General features: G+C 39.4%; 1 protein-coding gene across 1 annotated transcript in view; it reads right to left on the bottom strand.

The window, feature by feature from the left end:
- The window catches only part of EDC3 (enhancer of mRNA decapping 3), a 58,518-nt gene extending 36,762 nt beyond the window's left edge, over positions 1-21,756 (bottom strand). The window contains exons 1-3 of the mRNA XM_004374749.3: positions 21,626-21,756; positions 7,376-7,555; positions 3,901-4,220 (exon numbers count right to left, since the gene is read on the bottom strand). Coding sequence (XP_004374806.1) covers positions 3,901-4,220; positions 7,376-7,539 — 484 coding nt within the window. The 5' untranslated portion in view covers positions 7,540-7,555; positions 21,626-21,756. The remainder of the gene's footprint in view (positions 1-3,900; positions 4,221-7,375; positions 7,556-21,625) is intronic.
- Positions 21,757-21,988: the final 232 nt, after the last annotated feature.

Genomic DNA, 21,988 nt, shown 5'->3' on the forward strand with positions numbered 1-21,988 from the left:
AGTCCAGTGACAAGGGCCAGAAGGCAGAAGGGGACAAGGAAGCTGGTGATAGGGAACCCAAGGTTGAGTAAGGATATCGTTGATGTGCTGTGAGATTGTTAACCATTGTCATAGGGCAACATGTGTACTAACTGTTACATGAGAAACTATTTTGTTCTGTAAGCCCTCATCTTAAGTGAGAATAGCAGCACAATTGGAAGAGCGTAATCAACGTCATTGAACTGTGCATGTAGAAATTTTTGAAATGGTGTATCTTTGGCTATGTGTATTTTCACCAAAAACAAAGGTTGAGAAGTTAAGAGGGTTGACGTGTTGTGGAGTTGTTAACTAATGTCATAGAACAATATGTGTACTACTGTTCCATGAGAAACTATTTGTTCTGTAAGCCTTCACCTGAAGTACAATAAAAAGAAAAAAAAATCATTTAGGACATTGGGGGATCCTGGCATGAAACGCAGAATATGAGAAAACAATTTAACTGTATTACAAATATATGAAACAACCTCAATGAAGGAGGTAGGGGACCTAAGTAACTTAGAAAATGAATGGAGTCTGTGAGACGACAGACAAAATAAATTATATGTAAGCACTGTATTCTATTTATTGTTGCCAATGGGAGGTATGGGTTAACAATTCTGTTAACTACCATGCACTTATACTGAAAGTGAACAATTAAGTAAATGGATGGTGGGAGATGGTCTCTCACTATCTGAGTCAGAATTTACAGATAAGCAAGGAGAGAAGACTAGGATAATCCATGTGGTAATGGATTAGAGTTTGAGACATCAGTATGAACTCATTTAATATAGATACAGATAGTTATGTATAGAAATATTTATTTATACACACACACAGGTTAATACACGCATATATTTATTTCCTTGCTCTATTAGCTGTGAGAGCCTAAAATCAACGACACCCAGTAGCAATGAGCACATGTAGCACCCGGATCTTGGTTTCTAATACCATTCTCCAATAAAAGGAACCAGAGCTCCTTGGAGAAATGGCTGATTCTAGGACTGGGGCAGGAAATACATAAGATAAGCCTGGAGCATCTTGTAGTACCAGAAAGTAAAGTAGTACTGGTGAGGGGGAGGCACAATAATGAGGACATGTCAAAGTGACACAAGAGCCAACTGAAAGATCTCCAAATGTCCAAAACTAGAACAATTTGGGCAACAAAATAAAGTAGTATGAATTACCCAAAGTATAAAATAAATATCCAGGAGTCTATACAGATATAAATAAATAAATAAATGGGAGAGAGGAGACAAATCTCTAATGCAGAAGAATCCAAATAAATCATGTAGAAACTCCACCCTCAAGGAGGGGAAGCATAACTCCTCACTCCTTAAGTGTGGACTGCACATAGCATCTCCCTTCCAAAGAGTATAGTATGGTGATGGTTGCACAACATGGTGAATGTAATTAATGGGTACACCTAAAAATGGTTAAAATGGCAAATGTGTTACTATATAAATTTTACCTCAATAAATTAAAAAATATACGTTAAGAAAAATTTAAGAAAGAGTATAGTATGGAAAAGAGAAAAAAGAATAATTTTACATTGGAGAAACCTAACACATACTACCTCAGTAGCAGCTGATCAAGGTCAACATCAAGTCATAAACCATGTTGATGGTATATAGCCATCCCAAGGTGATACGATGGGATGAAAATGGCACTTTATCTCTGAGGTCTTCTTTACCCCAGGCTAATCATAAGAAAAATATCAGACAAATACCAACCAAGGGACATTCTACAAAATACCTGACCAGTACTCCTCAAAAATTCATCAAAAACTAGGAAACTCTGAGAAAATGTTAGCGCCTACTAAATGTAATGCGGTGTGATGGATGGGATCCTGGAACAGCAAAAGGACATTAGGTAAAAACTTAGAAAATATTAAATAAAATATGGAGTTTAGTTACTAATAACTTGAATTTATATTGATTAACTGTACTAATGTAAGATGTTAATAACAAGGGAAACTGGGTGTGGAGTATATGGAAACTCTCTGTACTACCTTCACAATTTTTTTGTAAATTTAAAACTGTTCTAAAATTAAAAGTTCATTTAAAAAAATTACGGTACATTCATCCAAAAACTAAATTTACAGGAAACGTTCAATGTTTATTACTAAATAATAAAAACAAATTATAATATTATAATTCATCTCATTTTCATAGAAATAATATTAATACACAAATAGAAATACATGGAAAAATAATACAGGTAGTCCCCAACTTACAACAGGGTTCCATTCCAACGACTGTCGTTAAGTCGGTTCTGACATAAGTCAAATACTTTTTTTTTTTAGTTTTTATTATTTCCTACTAAAGGCAGTGTTTTGAACAGTAAATCATATCACTGAACATCTGTGAGTGAACATCTGGGAATAACATAAGCAAAGAAATTACATGCTGCAACACTGTACATAGTACATATTACTAACAATAAGACGTACCTCAAAAAGTTGTACGTGCAGTTTGTTGTAACTCGGGGACTACCTGTACATAGAATGCTAATAAGGGTTATCGTCAAGTGTATGAGAGATAATAAATTGCTCAAATATTTGAACTTTTAAAAAACAAGCCAATATTATTTTTGGTAAAGAAACTTTTTTTTTTTTTAAGAGAGATAATAAATAACGCAGAGAAAGTTGAAGTCTAAATACAGTCATTTTTCTATCCAAGCACTCTACAGTTTTTCTAAGGATAGAAAACAAAGATAGAGAGGTAACAATTCAATTTCAGTCGCAATTTTTCAATCATCAATTTAGACAATTGCTTCAGAGGCAATGAAGGAAGCTGCCTTGAAAAATATTTTTTTAATTCTTCAAATTGCAATTGTTTATTTACTTGAATCAGGCAATTCCAAAACTTACAATGTTGGTCCTGATGCAGGTGCCACAGCACAAACTAGGAGAACTCACAGAACACATTAAAATGTTATCTGTACACTACAATGCTATCTGCAGGGGTCTAGGCCACTGGGATGATAGCAGAGAGCCAACAATGGCATCCACAAGTATCTCTGGGAAGTTCTATAACAAACCCCCTTAATGGGGGTTGAAGAGAGATCCAGTTCACTTGAAATTCTGCCTTCTAAAAGGTACTGCCATAGCATGATTTAGCTTATAACTTTGTATGGATGAATGAACGAAGACTCATTAAAAATTTCTAACATATTCTGTCACTACCTCTGGGAACAAAATCATCTAAGCAAAAATTAGAATAGTTTGTCATTTAAAAATGATTTTTTTAAAAGAACACTCATGATAAGCGTAACAGATTCTAGTGAATTAACTATGGTTCTATAATCAACAAACAATTCACCACTCTGGAATGGACAAAACTGGGCATCATTACACACTAGTGCACGCTTTCCTTGATGTGCCAGTAGGGATAGTAAATACAGCAAGCTTAAAACTGTCAGTCTGTCAGAGACTGATAGATCAGAGAGATGTCTAGGCCAGTCCTCTGCTCTCCTCTGAGGACAGGAGCCAAATAACAAAAAGAAAAGTTACTCAAGAATCCCCAGGAGCAGCCAGCTGCAGGTTCACACTCAGCCATCACTACCACCATCAGTTACCAGAGTAAAAACAACATCACTGTCAGTTTCAATGAATTCTAGGCAGATCACTGACTTTTCTTGAAGGAAGAGAAGTGGTAGGAAAGGGCAGGGAATCAGCATGTGTCTCTAACAGTTTATTTCCTTTCCCCTAATACCCTGAAGGAATAGAGCTGGAGTCAGAAACCCATGCTATATTTTTGTGAAGTTCTGTCAGCATCCTTTTTATTAGGGTAATAAAGCACTCGTTTAAAGAGCAGTAGTGGAGAAGAGAGTAAAGCCCTGAAACATCACATAAAGAAGAAATACCAACATGATCCTACTTACAAGAGTTGTGCCGACGACGGAAACTTTTGGACTGACTCAAGGATTCCATGTGCCTGTCCACATAGCTTTTTGAGCACTGTTGCTGCTGGGGGGAGACGGCAACATCTTGGCTCTTCGTATCCATCCTCTTAGGGATGTTCTGGGGGGCACTGCTGGAGGAGGCTGGCTTCTTGACCAACTTGCCCATGCCATTCTGATTGATACCTACTTGATACCCAACACCAGAGGGGCCTAATTCTGTCTGATGAAGATCTCCAAAATGTTGGTTGTCTCCAGGACCTGGTATCTCCAGAATTTTTAATTCTGTAATGTCACCCGCCCTGAAATACACAAAAGAGTCCAAATCTCAAGACAATAATAGTGGTAACAGTGATGAAACTGGGATCAATAGCAACCAGCAACACCTTTGCAGGGCTGCATTTCACTGAATATCAGAGACAGAAGCTAGGAAAGGTGCCAGAGCACTCAGAGACAGGGCTCAGTCACTCGCATTTAGCTGACATGGCCCTGGCCCATAGTTAATAACAAAACTATCATTATCATCTTAGATTTCCAGAATGTTTTATGGTTTTGTTTTGTTTTGTTTTTCATTCATTCACTCACGCACTCACTCAACAGGCATAGATAGAGCACTTACTGCATTCTAAGTTCTGAGCTAGGAATGGGGTATATAGAGATGAAAACCAATACATACCCACAAGGAACTCGTAATGTGGTCGGGGAAAAGACAAGTTGATGATCAAAAGTGTTAAATGCTAGTACAGAAGTGTACACACGGTACTAGAGAGCCCAGAAGCAGAATACCTAAATCACTTTGGCGAAGGCTGATGCAACATTTAAACTAAATCTAGACAGGAAGGAGGAATAAGAGTTGGCCAAGGAGAGGATAGTAGAGAAAGGGAATCTCAGGCAGAGGCTCAGAGACAGAAAAAATGTGGAAAATGTGGCCCATCTGAGCAGCTGCAAGCATTATGGTGTTACTAAAGGAAAGGATGCTTGTGGAGGGCCATCACCAGGTAAGGCTGCAGAGGTAACCAGGGGTTAGACTGAATCATTTTGGTGTTTTCTGATGGTTGCAGGGAAGGCAGAGAAACTAGAGGCAGAGGTACCAGTTAGAAGACCAGGTAAGAAATTAAGAGGGGATGAACTAGGCATGTGATAATGCAAAGGGAGAGGGGAGAATCGAGTCCAGAGACATTTAGAATCCACAGGGTTTGGTGACTAACTGAACGTGAGAATTAAAGAGAAAGTATATGACAACTACTAAGTTTCCAATTTGGATGAAAGATGTTATTAGTTACCAATAATCGGTAGACTGTTAGAAGAAGAAATCTGCAGGTAAACATAATTAAATATAAAGATTGGAGGGAGGGATCTCAATGTATAAGAAGGTACACATGAGATTGTCTAGAGAGACTACAAACTGAGAAAAGAACTAAAGACAGAATCCTGAGTAAATCAGCCTTAAGAGGTAAGTAAAAAAAAAAGATATAAAGGAATGGAGAAATATATAGAAAGAAAACCCAAACTGGTGACAGAGAAACTAAGACAAGAGAGTATTTAAGAGCTAGGGATGAAGGCTAAGGACCACAGGCTTGGGGGACATCTATGTCAACTGGCATAACATAGTGCATAAAAACAATGTTCTCCATCCTACTTTGGTGAGTAGCGTCTGAAGTCTTAAAAGTTTGCAAGTGGCCATCTAAGATACAACTAGTGGTCTCTTCCGTTTGGAGTGAGAGTGAAGAAAACCAAAGACTCAAGGGAGCACTTAGTTCAAAGGACTAAAGTACCACATGCACCACAGCCTACACAACCTCAAGACCAGAAGAACTAAATGGTGCTCTGTTACCACTACCCACCGCTCTGACGGGGATCACAACAGAGGGTCCCAGACAGAGTGGTAGAAAAATGTAGAACAAAAAATCAAATTCATGAAAAAGGACAAGACTTTCTGGCCTGATACAAAATGGAGGACCCCAAGACTATGGCCCTAAGACACTCCTCTGACTTGGAATTGCAGCCATTCCTGGAAACTACCTTCCAGCCAAGCAACAGACACCTGAAAAGTGCTCCACAGAACAAACAATTATACGAGACCAAAAGGGCAACATTTGCCCAAAAGTAAAGATGAGAAGGCAGGAAGGGGTAGGAAAACCAGACAAAAGGAAACAGGGAACCCAGGCGGAAATGAGGAGAGTGCTGACAAAGTGTGGGGACTGAAACCAACATCATGGAACGCTGTGTGTACGATCTGTTGAATGGGAAACTAATTTGCCTGTAAACTTTCACCTGAAGCACAATAAAATAATAGATATAAAAAAAGTTAGGGAGCAATCAAATAAGAGTAGAATTAGACACTGCTACTGAATTTGGCAATTAGGTCATTAGTAACATCAGCAAACGCTAGTTTAGCAAGATGGTGAAGTTAGAAAAAAAGACAATGGTAGGGTAAGAAGAGAATAGAGACTGGGGTAAGGAGGGAACACAGAATGAGATCACAAAAGGAATAAAGAAGACTGTTTTGCTCTGTAAAGAATTCTGGGTATAAAGGGAAGGGAAATGACAGGGCAATACCAAGTAATAAATGCAAGGTCAGGGGTAGGTATTTTACTGTGGAATTGGCCTGGGAATGTTAGAATGTGAAGAGGAAAAAGGCAGTATAAGGGTTGAGACTGAAGATACGAAACAGATGGGGAGTAGGGTCCCAAAGGAGGTAGAAAGGGATAACATAGAAAGCACAGATAACAAACTAGGCCTGAATACAAAGGGTATGTCTTCCATTGCAACTGCAGGTGAAGTAAAGTATAAGAATGGGTACACCTACAGAAAAGGTTATGTGTGTATGTGTAAGGAGGGAATTACTCAGAAAGTCAAGGAAGCTCTTGCCAGATAGCCTCTTTTTTTTGTACAGAAGGAAGGGAGGCTGTCTGTCAAACTGGTGAAAAGAGGGATGTAAGGACAACAACTGAACTGGAGATCTGTTGGCAAATACTAAGAAAAATACTTTTTGGTAACTAAGACTTTAGCTATTGGCTACAGTGTGCTTCTGTGGATAAATTATTTATAAATCTACAAAGAGAGATACATTTATGGAGGGAAAAAATCAAAAAGGACCTTAGTTGGGAGAAAGTACAAATAATAAAAAAAGATGAGAAAGAAAACCCGAAGGGATAATAGGAAAAAAAAAAAGGTTATTCTGAAATTGACTCATTTAAATAATACAACATTGTGTGCTTGACAAATTTAAGAAAAAGGTTTCATAAACCCCGAATCATTAGCCGAAAGCTAATTATAACACAACATCTCTACTAAGAATAGCAGCTAGACTGTAAGACCTAAGACTGTAAAATCTCACCCCTGACAAGACTTTAGTCAAAAGCAGCCCTACGGAAGAGAATACTGGCAATGAGACCTATGCTCTAGCTCCCAAGAGCACCAGGAGGGATATGGAAGAATCAGTCAGGACACCCACCTGAAGGTGACTTCTGGCACAAGGCACTTCACTCCATTGTGGAAAGGCCGGGTCAGAGAAATGGTCTGGCTGACCTGATCCACCGCGGACACTCTTCCCTGATAGACACCCAAGCTATCTCCACAGTTGATGGACACAATACTTCCCAGCCAATCCGCAGCCATGTTTCAGATGAGACCACTGTGAAGAGAAGGAACCATTCAGCGTACCCTGAGAAACATATGGATCTTTAATTACATTCAGCAAATACTAACTCTGTGCTACTGTATGTCAGGCTCTGTACCAGGTGTTGCTTAATCATATATATTCGGTCACTTTCTTAACTGAGGTAATAAAGCACTGTACATAAAACTTTTTTTCAGTAGGGGTGCACATATTAATGAGTAAGCAATATGATTTAATATACATAAAGATCTTATACTTGCTTTAAAGGACATGCACTGGGTAAAGGTAATACTTCCCTAGATATCAAATCACATACACTGTAAGCTGTTTATACCTAGAAGTGTCTTAATATACCTGTCACTAGAATGCTTTCAAACAGAATATATTCCCAAGAAATGATATATTAAAAAAATAATAATACTGGTGATGTCAGAATAGCTTGTATCAGACTAACCCTCTTGCTGATGATAGTGATAAATTCTGGACAATATTTAAAAAACCAAAAACCGTTTGAAGGTACTATAGAACTCCATGCCTAGCATCTAAAGTACATACATTCTTTTCAAGTCCACGTGGAATGTTTGCCAACATATGCTCGGCCTTAAACTAATATGAATAAATTTTGAAGGACTGAAATCATTGAGTATATTCTCTAGCCACAACAGAATTAAATTTAAAATCAATACCAATAAGATATTTAGAATATTCCCAAATATTTGGAAATTAAGCAAGATATTTCTAAATACCTATAGGTCAAACAAGAAATCACAAGAGAAATTAGAAAACAGTTTGGACTCAATGATACTGAAAACACAGCATGCAAAAATTTGTGGGATGCACTTAAAACAATACTTCAAGGGAAATTCATGGCTTTAAATTCATATATTAGAAAAGAAGAAAGGTTTTTAGACCAATGATCTAAGCTTCTATCTTCAGAAGCCAGGAAAAAAAGAGGAAATTAAATCCAAAGTTAACGTTGTTGTTAGCTGCCTTCGAGTCACCCCCAACTTATGGTGACCCCAGGATCAGACTGTTGTGATTCATGGGGTTTTCATCAGCTGATTTTTTAGAATTACATCACCAGGACTTTCTTCCTAGTCTGTCTCAGTCTAGAAGCTCTGCTAAAACCTGTTCAGCACCAGAGAACATGCAAGCCTCCACTGACAAAAAGGTGGTAGCTATGCTGAGGCGTGCTGAGTTTCCCACATGAAAGGCAAGATTTCTACCACTGAAGCAACTGTCCCTCAAAAGGCCAATAAGCATATGAAAAAGTACTCAACGTCATTAGTAATCAGAGAAATGGAAATTAAAACACAATAAGATACCATTTTATACCCACTACTACAGGGTCTATAGGGTCGCAATGGGTTGGAGTCGATTTGATGGCAATGGATAGTAGTAGTACCATGGCTTCAAATTAAACAGACTTGTAATACCAAATATGAGCGAGCATATGAAGCAACTGGAACTCCCTTACATTGCTGATAAAGTGAAAATGATACAACCAGTTTGGCAGTTTCTTATAATGTTAAATACACACTTCTCTATGACCCAAAATTTCATTCCTAGGATCTACCCAAGAGAAATAAAAACATATATTCACAAAAAGACTTGTACACAAATATACATAGAAGCTTTATTCACAACAGTCAAAAAGTGTACAAGTGTCCAAGAAGAAGAGAACAGATCAACAAACTGTGGTATAATCACACAATGGAACACACCCCAACAATAAAAAGGAATAAACTACTTCTGCAAAAATATGGATGAGTCTTAAAAACTGAGTGAAAGAAGTCACAAAGATGAGTACATATGAGTCTATTTATAAGAATTTCTACAACAGGCAAAGCTACTTACGGTGAGAAACATCAAAACAGCGATTGCCTCTAGGGTAGGAGGAGCGACTGACTGGAAAGGAGCATTTGGGATTCTGGTGTGATAAAACTGTTCTGTATCTTTATTGATGCGGTAGGTACATACATACATTTATCAAAACTCACTGAATTGTGCACTAACATCTATGTGTTTCAATGTATGTAAATGATACCGCAACAACAACAAAAAAAAGAAATAAAGTATATGTATCTAACATAACTACTATATAACACCACAGAATATTTAGCCTTTCCTCAAACGTAAGAAAAAACTAACTTCCTAAGCAAGGTTTTCCACAAAACATGAAATGAAAGCCCACACACAGGACAGTGTGTACCCAGATGTCTATAAGGCATCTCATAAATGTCCAAAAGAGAATTTCTGATTTCCCCAACCCCCACACTCAACACCCCCAATTTGTTCCTTCCCAAGCCTTACCTATCTCAATAAACGGCACCAACATCCACCCAGTTGCTTAGGCCAAAAACTAGGAGTCAATCCTTGATTCCTTATTATCCTTCATCCCACACATTCATTCAATCCATCAACAAGTCCTATTGCCATTATCTCAAAAATATATGCATTTATCGCCATCTCTATTACCACCTTCCTAGTCCAAGCCACTATCATTTCATCATTGCAGGAGTCCCCTAACTGGTCTCTCTGCTTACACTCTTGCTCCTTCTTCTATCCTTTCTCGCAGCAGCCACAGCAAATTCTAAAACGTAAATCAGTTGTTATTCTCCTGATTAAAACCCTTCAGTGGCTTCCAACCATAAAGATTAAGTCCAACTTCCTTTCCATGGACTACAGGCCTCACAGGATCTGATTTCTACTAACCTCTACAGCTTCATTTCTTACTACTCCCCTCCCTCTATTGTCCAGACACACTGGCCTTCTTACTATTCCTCAAACATACCAAGTTTGTTCCCTCCAGAACTTTGCACCAGCTATTCCCAAAATATTCCTTCCCCAGATTTTTGAATAGCTAGCTCTTCTGCTTGTCTTTCTGCTATCTACTAAAACGTCATTGCCTCAAAGGGATCTTTCCTGGCCACCCACTCACTACTCCTCATTACCCTTTAATACATCATCCTCTGTTATGATCTGAAAATGAACCACTATATGAGTTTTCTTATTTGTGTTTATATTGTCTGCTTCACCCCACTAGATGTAAGCTCCACAAGGGCAAGGGACCTTGACTGCCTTGTTCAGCCAGTAAGAGTGCCTAGAATAGAAGAGGAATTCAATAAATATTTTTTAACTAATGGAACGAACTAGACATAATAAATCTGACAAGTTAATCACTCAAGTCTAGGGTATCTAAACGTTTATATCTAAATGCCTTGGCTCTTCTTGCAAATAGTTCTAAAAATACAATATCCTTAAAGCATACTCTCTGCAAAATCCTATAGAAGATATGAAATATAGCACTGCCCTCCACACAGAAGGAACTCAGGAAATAGCTAGCAGATGAACATCAACATAACATTCAATACTAAATACCAAAGGAAACACTGGCTCAGTTTTCCATGAAATACAGAAAGGAAATGGAATAACATTTCAAGCAGTTTTCAAATATTAATTTCAAAGGTATACATAAGTAGAGTATAAAAGAAAGAAGTGCCAGAAAGCATATAAAGGAGCAGCAAAAAGCACTCCAGTGGTGAACAGAGTATGTCCCACCAGAAACACAAAGTGTTAAAGAGCTCAGCTCTAGGGATTAAATCAAACACTAGGCTTTTCTCCCGTGATCTAACTAACTAAGCAAGTATCACAACACTATACTGACAGAACAGAAGATAAAAGAAACAATGCAGGCTCATCCATAATTTTTTTTTTATTTTTACATTTTACTATGGAAATTTTCGAACACACACAACAGTGGCGAGAGCAGCACAATGAACCTCACATACCCATCACTGAGTTAGTTATCAACATATCCTTAAAAACGTAAGAGATTAGATGAATTTCCAATGCAACACAATTTCTAAAACAATGTTGATGATAAAAAAGCACATACTTTAGGCTTACCTCCTCTTCCTGATCAGCCTTCAACTACTTAATGTCACTTAAAGCATACATTTCCTTTCCTACTATTTATACTCCATCATAAGGGAGGGCGCTGCATCAGTTACCAGACTGACACCTTCATGTCAAAAAGAACTACAACAGAGGCAGCAAGAAACATAGGAGCCACAAAAGGACCAATCTTTTCATACCTTTTATTTTCTACTTTACGAAGGTATAACATACATAGTAGGTCTACGTATCTTGAATATACAGCTCAATGAATTTCTACATATTAGTTCATCCATGTAACTACCAGCCCAATCAAGATACAGAATATTTCCAACACCCCAGAGGCTCCATTGTGTCCTCTCAAATGTAACCATTATCCTGACACCTATCATCTAACTGACAAGATGTTTCACAAAAATGCAATATCGGTACAGCTAGCCAGCCAACACTATTCTGCCAATTTGCTACTAAAATTTATCCTAACTATCTGTTTGTGTAGCTAGAAAAGGAGCACAGATGTCAGTTCATCAGGATTTTCCAGATTACTTTTTTTAAATATAGAACTATTTTGGTCAAATGCTGAACTATCAGGACTTCCAGATTACTGAATGTCAGACTTAAAATGGGGCTTTACTATATCGCTTCTCTTGTAAGAGGCCTTTAGATAACAAAGCTGGGTAGCCCTAAACAGACTTCCACCCATTATGTAACTGAAGCAGTTGCCAAAATAGTCCATAAACTACAAATGAACAACCTGTGAACCACAGACCTAGCTACTTTCATTTCATCTGCCACATCAGACAACTCACAGTATTCAGACAGAAGAAGTAACCCCCCTTGGCCAATTATAATCAACAGCTGTGGATGGGCAAGTGGTTACTTGCGGGCTTGTGAAAAACTAGGTGTTTTCCATGCATCTGGAAAGGTGTTTATGTTTGCAGAATCAAAATCTTGGGAAGGCAGGGACCTTAGAAGAAAATATCTAGTACAATCCTAGGACTGAGCCTATGTTGTTGTTGTTGTGTGCTGTGGAGTCGATTCTGACTCACAGACCTTCCACAAAAGGCAGCATGGTGAACAGGACATGGATTTTTGAAATTTGACATCACAAGCCCAGTTCACTTCTGAATTTCAACCCCTTCCAGCCCTATGACCTGCGGAAATAACCTGAGTCTCAATAGTCTCATCTATAAAATGGGAATTATACCAATTACACCACCTACCTCGTAGAATCATTGTGAAGATTAAATGAGATAAACTATATAGTGTCTACCATGTAACAAATTCTAGTTCACTCCCTGATCGCAAAACTTAATATACAGCCACAGTAGTCAAAACAGCCTGGTACAACTGACACATACCAATGGAACAGAATTGAGAACTGAGAAGTAAATCCATTCAGCTACGAACAGCTGATCTTTGACAAAGGGCTAAAGTCCATTCAATGGGGAAGAGACAGTTTAACAAACGGTGCTGGCAAAACTGGTTATCTATTTGAAGAAAAATGAAACAGGACCCATATCTCACACCATACATTAAAAACTAACTCAAAATGGATCAAAGACCTAAATGTTAAACCTAAAACTATAAAGTTCCTAAAAGATAACACAGGGACAAAGCCAGGGGTGCTAATTTATGGCATAAATAGACTACTAAACATAGCTAAAAATTCACAAACACCAGAAGATAAACTAGGTAACTGGGATCTCCTAAAAATTAAATACTTATGCTCATCAAAAAACTTCATCAAAAGAGTAAAAAGAGAACCTAAAGACTGGGGAAAAAAATTTGGCAATGACATATCTGACAAGAGTCTAATCTCTAAAATAGATAGAAAACCTCAACACCTTAACAACAAAAAGCCAAACAAGCCAATCAAAAAATGGGTAAAAGACATGACCAGATACTTCACCAAAGAAGACATTCAGGTGGCTAACAAACATATGAAGAGATGCTTGCAATCATTAGCCATTAAAAAACCTGTTGTCATCGAGTCAATTCCAACTCACAGCGATCCTATAGGACAGAGTAAAACAGCCCCATAGGGCTTCCAACGAGCAAGGGGGGATTCTAAATACCAACCTTTTAGTCAGCAGCTGAGCTCTTAACCACTGTGCCTTCAGCGTTCCCATTAGCCATTATATAGATGAAAATCAAAACTACAATGAGATACCATCTCACCCCGGCAAAAAAAAAAAATGGTTCTGATCAAAGAAAAAAACAGAAAGCCGGAGGCAGGGCCAAGATGGCGTAGTAGTCAGATGCTTCCTGCGGTCCCTCTTACAACAAAGACCTGAAAAAACAAGTGAATTGACTATATACGACAATCTAGGAGCCCTGAACATCAAAGGCAAAGTTGAGGAATCAGACTGAGCTGCAGGGGGAGGGCAGTTCAGAAGCAGCAAGGAGATGCCAGACCTGACCCAGTGGGAACTGGCATCCTGCAGGCTGGATCGGCTGGTGTGTGCGGTGAGGCAAACGGTGGCTCTCGGGATACGTTTTCCACGTCGGAAGACACCAAGCAGCAAAGAGTCTGTTCAACCTTCCAGAACCAGCCAGAAGCAGTGCTCAATTGGCAAAGGATAAGCACATGCGTCTAACCTACCACGCGGATCAAAAAACACTCCCTTTGGGAAGAACCTCTCCCCCATTTACCTCCCCCTCCCTGCTCTGCACCAGGTCCAGGCTGGCTTCAGAGATTGCCACGTCCCTGGGTTGGAAACAGGACCTGTCACGCACTCTGAGCCATTCTTCCAGCTTTGGAGAGGGAAGAAATTAAGAAACAAGAAAAAATAATCTGACAGCTCCCCTAAGCCGGGAACTCAGGGCAGGCATAGCTCCTTTGCCTACGCACAGGCATAAGGGGTCCATGGACTCTGAACGTCTTTCAGCCCTGCACAGACCTGTGTGGGCCAATTTCAACAGCATAGGCCCTCATCAGCACAGTACAACAGGGTATATACCTCAGGCCTAATTTCAACTATATCAGTATATGGTGGAGTTGCAGGCTAGTGACATTTGACACCGCTCTGCCAATTAAGCAGGGTCCCCACCTACCCACAGCAGGGGCCTGAGGACTGGGGGCTCCACCCACGCCACCTGCGACAGAGGTCCAAGAATAAGTGGTGCCTCCCAGTCCTTACAGCCAACAGCACTGGGTGCCCATAGTCCGGCTGCAAAACCTACCCACCTACACGCTCTAGGCAACAGGGACACACTGTCCTCCCAGACACTCAGGGGCAGCTGTCAGCCCCCTGCCTTGCTCAGTGTGTGACTCCCTACTGTAGCCAGATACCTGTGCCTACTCCAATCACCCCTGCCCATCTAGGACTGTAGGTGAGAGCCTGCACCACACACTTGGTGACCAACTACCTGGACCCTGAGCTGAATCCATAAAAGAAAAGTAAACAGCTTCCTGGGCTCACATATCTAGTTACAGCTCCAACCACCTGGTGACAGGATGTGAGAGCTTTAAAGGAGCCAATAATCAAACTAGCTCACACAAGCAGCCTATCTGGCCACATCAAAACAAAACAAAACCAGAAGCTAGGACACAGTAAGCAAACATAAAATAAATAAACATAATAACTTATTGATGGCTCAGAGACAATGGTCAATATCAAATCACATAAGGAGGCAGACCATGATGGCTTCAGCAAGTGCCCAAAACAAAGAATCAAGAAATCTTCTGGAGGAAGAGAACTTCTTGGAATTACCAAAGGTAGAATTCAAAAGATTAATATACAAGGCTCTTCAGGAGATCAGGAAAAATGCAGAACAAGCCAAGAACACACAGACAAAGCAACAGAGGAACTCAAGAAGGTTATGCAAGAGCATAATGACATATTTAACACTGCAAGAATCTATAGAGAGACAGCAAACAGAAATCCAAAAGATTAACAATAAAATTTCAGAATTAGACAATTCAATAGAAGTCATAGGAGGAAAATTGAGGCAATGGTAAGTCAGAACTAGTGAGACTGAAGATAAAGCACTTGACACCAACTTATTTGAGGAAAAATCAGACAAACGAACTTTGAAAAATGAAGGAACCCTAAGAATTATGTGGGACTGTATCAAGAGGAATAACCGATGACTGATCGGAGTACCAGAACAGGGGGGATAACAGAAAATACAGAGAGAATTGTTGAAGATTTGTTGGCAGAAAACTTCCCGGATATCATGAAAGATGAGAAGATATCTATCCAAGAAGCTCATCACAGTACATCCCAAAAGAAAGCCACCAAGATTATTATAATCAAAAAAAAAAAAAGAAAGAAAACCACAAATGTTGGTGAGGTTGTGGGGAGACTGGAACTCATATACTGCTGTGGGATTGTAAAATGGTACAACCACTACAGAAAAAGGTAAGGCACTTCCTCAAAAAGCTATAAATAGAAATTACCATATGATCCAGCAATCCCACTACTAGGTATTTACCCTAGAGAAATAAGAGCTGTGACACAAACAGACATATGCACACTCACGTTCATTGCAGCACTATTCACAATAGCAAAAAGATTCAAACAACCTAAGAGTCCATCAACAGATGAATGGATAAATTGTGGTACATACATACAATGGAATACTACACAACAATGAAGAATAATGATGAGCCTGTGAAACATTTTACAACATGGATGAATCTAGAGGACATTACGCTGAGTGAAACAAGTCAATCACAAAAAGACAGATACTGTATAATACCACTTTTATAAAAAGTTAAGAATAAAGTTTACTCACAGAAAGTAACATTCTTTGATGGTTACCAGGGATAGGAGGGGAAAGGAGGGAGAATCACTTACTAGACAGTAGACACGTGTTAATTATGGTGATGGAAAAGGCAATACACAATATGAGGGAAGTGAGCATAATGAGACCAAGGCAAAGGAAGACACTGAGAAGTACCCAAGAATAAAGGACAACTACAGTAACTATACAATATACAATTCTGCAACAACAGTAATAACAACCTAAAATCTGTGACTGGTTACATAGTTAGATATATTTGTTCTATAGATGTCGGAGGGCACATGGGAGTGCATGCACATGCACATATAGGTATAATTCATTGCCGTTGAGTCGATTCTGACTCATAGTGACCCTAGAGGAGAGAGCAGAACTGCCCCATAGGGTTTCCAAGAAGCAGCTGATGGATTCAAACTACTGACCTTTTAGTTGGCAGCCGAGGCCTTAACCACTGCGCCACCAGGGCTTCATTTATGGGTATAGCTGTGGGTAATTGTATACACATATTTGTATGTGCTGCATGAATATTCATATATATAATAGAGCACACAGGTGGCACAGTTATGGAAACTTCTTAAACATATCCAAACACCTCACGGGACTGAGTTACTGGGCTTGAAGGCTAACGACCATAGTTTCAGGGGACATCCAGCTCAACTGGCATAACATAGTTCATAAAAATAATGTTCTACATCCCAGTTTGATGAGTAGGGTCTGTTGTCTTAAAAGCTTGTGAGTGGCTGGCCACCTAAGATACAACAATTGGTCTCTTCCCATCTGCAGCAAAGGAGAGTGAAGAAAACAAAAGACTTGAGGACAAAATTAGTCCAAAAGCCTAATGGCCTACACAAACCACAGCATCCTCTAGCCTGAGACCAGGAGACCTAGATGGTGCCTGGCTACCACTACTGACTGCTCTGATCAGGGATGCAATAGAAAGTCCCGGTTAGAATGGGAGGAAAATGCAGAACAAAACTCAAATTTATAAAAAAGACCAGACTTACTAGAATGACAAAGGCTGGAGGAATGGCCAGACCATCGCCCTAGGACACCCTTTCAAACTGGAACTGAAGCTACTCCTGGAGGTCACCTTTTAGCCAAACAATATATTGGCCTATAAAATAGACAGTAACACCCATGAGGAACGTACTCCTTAGAGCAATCAACTAAACCATGCTCCTTAGAACAATCAACTAAATGAGATCAAACAAGCAACATCTGCCCAAAAGCAAAGATGAAAAGGCAAGGAGGGACAGGGAAACTGGAGGAATGGAAACAGAAAAGGCAGAGCGGAAATGAGGAGAGTGCTGACACATCGCAGGGATAGTAACCAATGTCATGGAGCATCCGTATATGAGTTGATGAATGGGAAACTAATTTGCTGCGTAAACTTCCACCTAAAGCACAATGAAATGTTAAAACAATTCTTTTTTTTTGGTTCAAATGTCTCCTTTTATCAGAAAGAATACTGATTAGACAGAGGACTGGAGGTATATGGCCCTGGAAAATCATACTGTGAGGGCCATCTCCCTTCTCAACCAAACAAAAATATAAAATGTCTGAATTCACTCTCCAATATCGTGGAAAGAAAGTCTCAGTCTTCAAACTAGAATATGCATATCTCTGAGGGTACACAAAGTTTTCTAAGAGATATGCAAGCAAGGGAGTCAACTTCCACAACTTCCACAGGAAAGGGGTCAGCAAACTACAACCTATGGGCCAAATTTGGCCCACTGTCAATAAAGTTTTATTGGAACACAACCATGCTCATTCATTTGTGTTCTGTCTATGGCTGTTTTAGCACTACAATGGGAGAGGTGAGTAGTTGTGACAGAGACCATATGGCCCACAAATTCTACCATCTAGCCCATTACAGAAAAAGTATGCCTATCCCTGCTTTATTCATTTCAGGAATGAAGGAATTTCAGAAAGCAAGGTTGGTCTAACATCCAAAAATCAAGTAATGTACATCATATCATACATACCTTATAGTTTTTGAAAAGCTTATTTATTTGTATATTTTTAAAATATCATATTGATAAATTTTTGTGGGAAAAGTGGAACAGATACAAGTTCAAAAGAAAAGGAAAAATATAAAATGGACAAATTCCCAGAATGATACAGATTACCAAAACTGACTCAAAGAAATAGAAAATCTAAATAGAACTCTATCAAGTAAAGAAACTGAATTAGCCATTAAAAATCTTCCCACAAAAAAAATGCCAGGTCCAGAGGGCTTCACTGGTAAATCATATCAAACATCTGAGAAAGAAATGATACCAATCCTACATAAACTCTTTCAGAAAACAGAGGAGGGAACGCTTCGCAACTCACTTTATGACTAGTATTACTCTGATATCAAGGCCAGACAAAGATATCATTAGAAAAGAAAATGTCAAACCAACATCCCTCATGAACATAGACACGAAAATTCTTAACAAAATATTAGCAAATCCAACTCAGCAACATACAAGAAGTATTATACACCATGACTAAGTGGGGTTCATTTCAGGGATGCAAGGTTGGTTTACCATCTGAAAATCAAATACAGGCAGTCCCCAGATTACAAACGAGTTCCATTCCTAAGTCTGTCTTTGAGTTGAATTTGTATGTAAACTAGAACAATTTAGGTATGGTTCATATCTAGGGTCAGTTAAACGTTTGTCTTAGTATATAGTATATCTTTCTATGCATAAAAAATTTAAAGAAACACTTCCAGATACACATTATCATTATTTAACATAATAAGACAGTAATAGCAATGTTTTGATGTGCGTTGCAAAGCAGTGCCTGTTACTACGAACCATTGTTTGCACCTCAAATTTTTAATGTAATAGGCTTTACAGGGGTTGGTTCATAACTACGGGTTGTACATAAGTCAGACGTTCTTAACCCGGGGATTGCCTGTAATTTAATACACCATATCATACGTATCTTATAGTTAAAAAAAAGTTGTGTGTATATTTTTAAAACATCAAGTTGCTACTGTAAATACAGAAATATATCAAATTTAAATATAAAATTATAAACATTTTTAATTTATAGACATAATTATAAACTATAAAAATTAGTTATCTTAACTTCGTATTTACTTTTAAAATGTCAATATTTACAAGTCAGAAATTCATCCTATTTAAAGTATTTACACTATTTAAATCTGTGATGAAAATTTTCAGATTCCAGCTTTTAATTGCGTAAAGAGATACAGATTTTCCAGTCTTTTGGAAAGTGTCAAGCAAAAATGTTTTAAGAGCACCACCCAACCTGTACCCGAAAGCCTGAAGTGACAAGGGGAAAAAAATCACTACCGTATCTTCAGACACCCAATAAAAAATTACTTTTTAAAATTTAACAAATTCTAACTCCTTATAACTCACAAATTTACTTAGAGTACCCAGATCTAAACTTAATATGCTAGGTGTGAACCCACCAGTGGTAGGGTTAAGTGATGCAACCTTTGTCATTCTAGGCTTTACATTCTCCTAATACAATCTGCTAATGCACGTCACATTAGTTCTTACAGCCTAACCACTATCTTTTTATTACATGAACACGTATTAAGTCACATCTCCAACCCTGTAACTGGTATAGCTGACTTTCTGAATCAAAGTGAAATACTTCAGTTTTTATATGCCCTTTCCATTTCATTAAACTGCCTTGGGAAAATCTTGATACCTTTTAGCATTCTATCAACCAGAAGACGCTTTCTCTTTTCACTTAAAAAAGCCAACAAATGTGATTAGCACACTGTCCAGATAAGGTTCCAAATACAGACTGTGTATAAAGAAAGTGATAGAGTCCCAGCTCCAATCACAAGAATCCCAGTTGTAAATTGTGCTGTGTCCACAAATCAAACCTCTTTAGACATAAATACTCAAAATCATGACTCAATCTAATTCTACCACAATCTGGCAAACCCCTCCAGCTCACCTACCATGTTATCATAAGAGACTTAACAAATACCTTGCTAAAATTCTAACACAGTACCACTATGAACACTATACTCCTTTGAGATATCAATTTAGATCCTGTCCTCTTTTTCGGGCTGTTTTAAAACAACTCTAGTAACCCTGCTCATCTAGTTGACAAGAAGAGAAAAATGACACATCTTCCACTTTGTATTAATTACAGAATCTCAGGAACAGCAAAGATCTTAAATATTTTCTATTCCAGTGCTTTTCAAATTACAGGTCATGATCCATTAGTGGTTAGAGTCAATATAGTGACTTGCAACTTTTTTTTTTCCTTTTAAAGAAATAGGAAACGTCAGAAGGCAGTATCTGTAGAAAGGATAAACAAACTTGTTTCGTGTGTGTGTGTGTGTTCCTGCTCCTGCATGCAGGGGGGACAATGAATCATGATGTAAAATATATCTAGCTGTGGGTCACAAGTTAAAACAGCTTGAGACATTTTTCTAGCTCCACAGCTAGAAGGAATCTTCACCAAAATATTCTTAATAATAAAAGGGCATGTTCTCTGCAACCATTTCACTTCATACAGAGAAACCAACAATTGGGAAAGAGTTCTATGCTCAGTACACCTAACCTGTCATTCATAAATAAAGATTAGGATCCACTGGCAATTTCTGTTTGAAATACTGACCTGCTTAGAGACAGTTTTGGTGGGATTAAAACCTATATTTGGCAGACAGCCAAATGAAGTCAGTTTAGTCTGTGGCTAGGGAAGAGAACAAAAACCACGTTGGTTCTCAAGTTCTTCATCTATAAGCAGAGGAGAGGACTGCTAAAACTCCTTCTAGAGTTTTAGCCTAGAAAGGAGATTTACTCAAAATCAACCCGCCAAACCAGCAAGAACTCTGCCTCTCACACACTAAAACAGTTTAACTACTTAACGTGTCAATTAGTAATAAACAATCAATATAATAAAAAGTACTGATAATAAGAACTGCAAACTTACACCAAGGGCAGGCAAGAAGCGAGATGCAAGTTCCTGAGATTTAGCAGAAGTTGCGCCCTAGCATGCATCATGAACTTCTCAGCCATCCTTGTCTCCCAGACCCCGGCTCACCTCTGTCCTCAAGCTATCAGTCTATGGGGGTCGCACTCGTGCTCTTCCCTGCTCCCCTATCGCACTGTGAAAAGGAAACTGAAGCATGCAGCAATGAGTGAGTGAGCTGCAGCAGCCACCAACAAGGCTGGACGAGGAGCCCAGGCCGCTAATGCCTGTTATCAAGCAAGCCATTCCTAGGCTATTTACAATCCGCTGTCCTCGGCCTCCCACCTTAAACCAAACCCCTTGGGGAACTCCTAGTACCTGGCTTTCATGTCATACATACCGATGCGGCCTCCAGCTCCTGCCCACCTTTGCAAAGGTGGATAAGGCCTGGAACCCCGAAACCTAAAGGCAAACCCCGTTGGCAACCCCGGAAGCCCCCTCCCACGGACGCCCACAAAACCGGTCGCCTCCCTTCGCTCCCACCTTCGCGTCGTCCACCCGCGCCTCCTCCGCACTCCACACTGAGAAGTTGGCGCAACGCGGGAAAGACCCAGAGAACTGAGGGTCTTCGCCACACGGACCCCCAAAGCCACCCCTGCCGCCGCCGCCACCGCCGCCGGAACTACCCGGGCGTCTATACGCCATCAGCGTGAGGTCACTTCCGGCGCGACGCCTTGGAAACTGCGGGGCGGGCAGTTGAGGGACTCGGCGCCCGGGAAATTTGAGAACCTGGGAGACCGCGGCGAGGGCTGGCCGGGCGTCCTTCCATAGTCGCGCCTGGGCGGCCATTTTGCGTGCCCCATTTGCTTACATCGGATGGAACCCTGGCTGGAGTCGGAGTCCTGC

This window comes from Trichechus manatus, unplaced genomic scaffold, assembly GCF_000243295.1.
Source record: "Trichechus manatus latirostris isolate Lorelei unplaced genomic scaffold, TriManLat1.0 scaffold00030, whole genome shotgun sequence".
Taxonomy (NCBI): domain Eukaryota; kingdom Metazoa; phylum Chordata; class Mammalia; order Sirenia; family Trichechidae; genus Trichechus; species Trichechus manatus.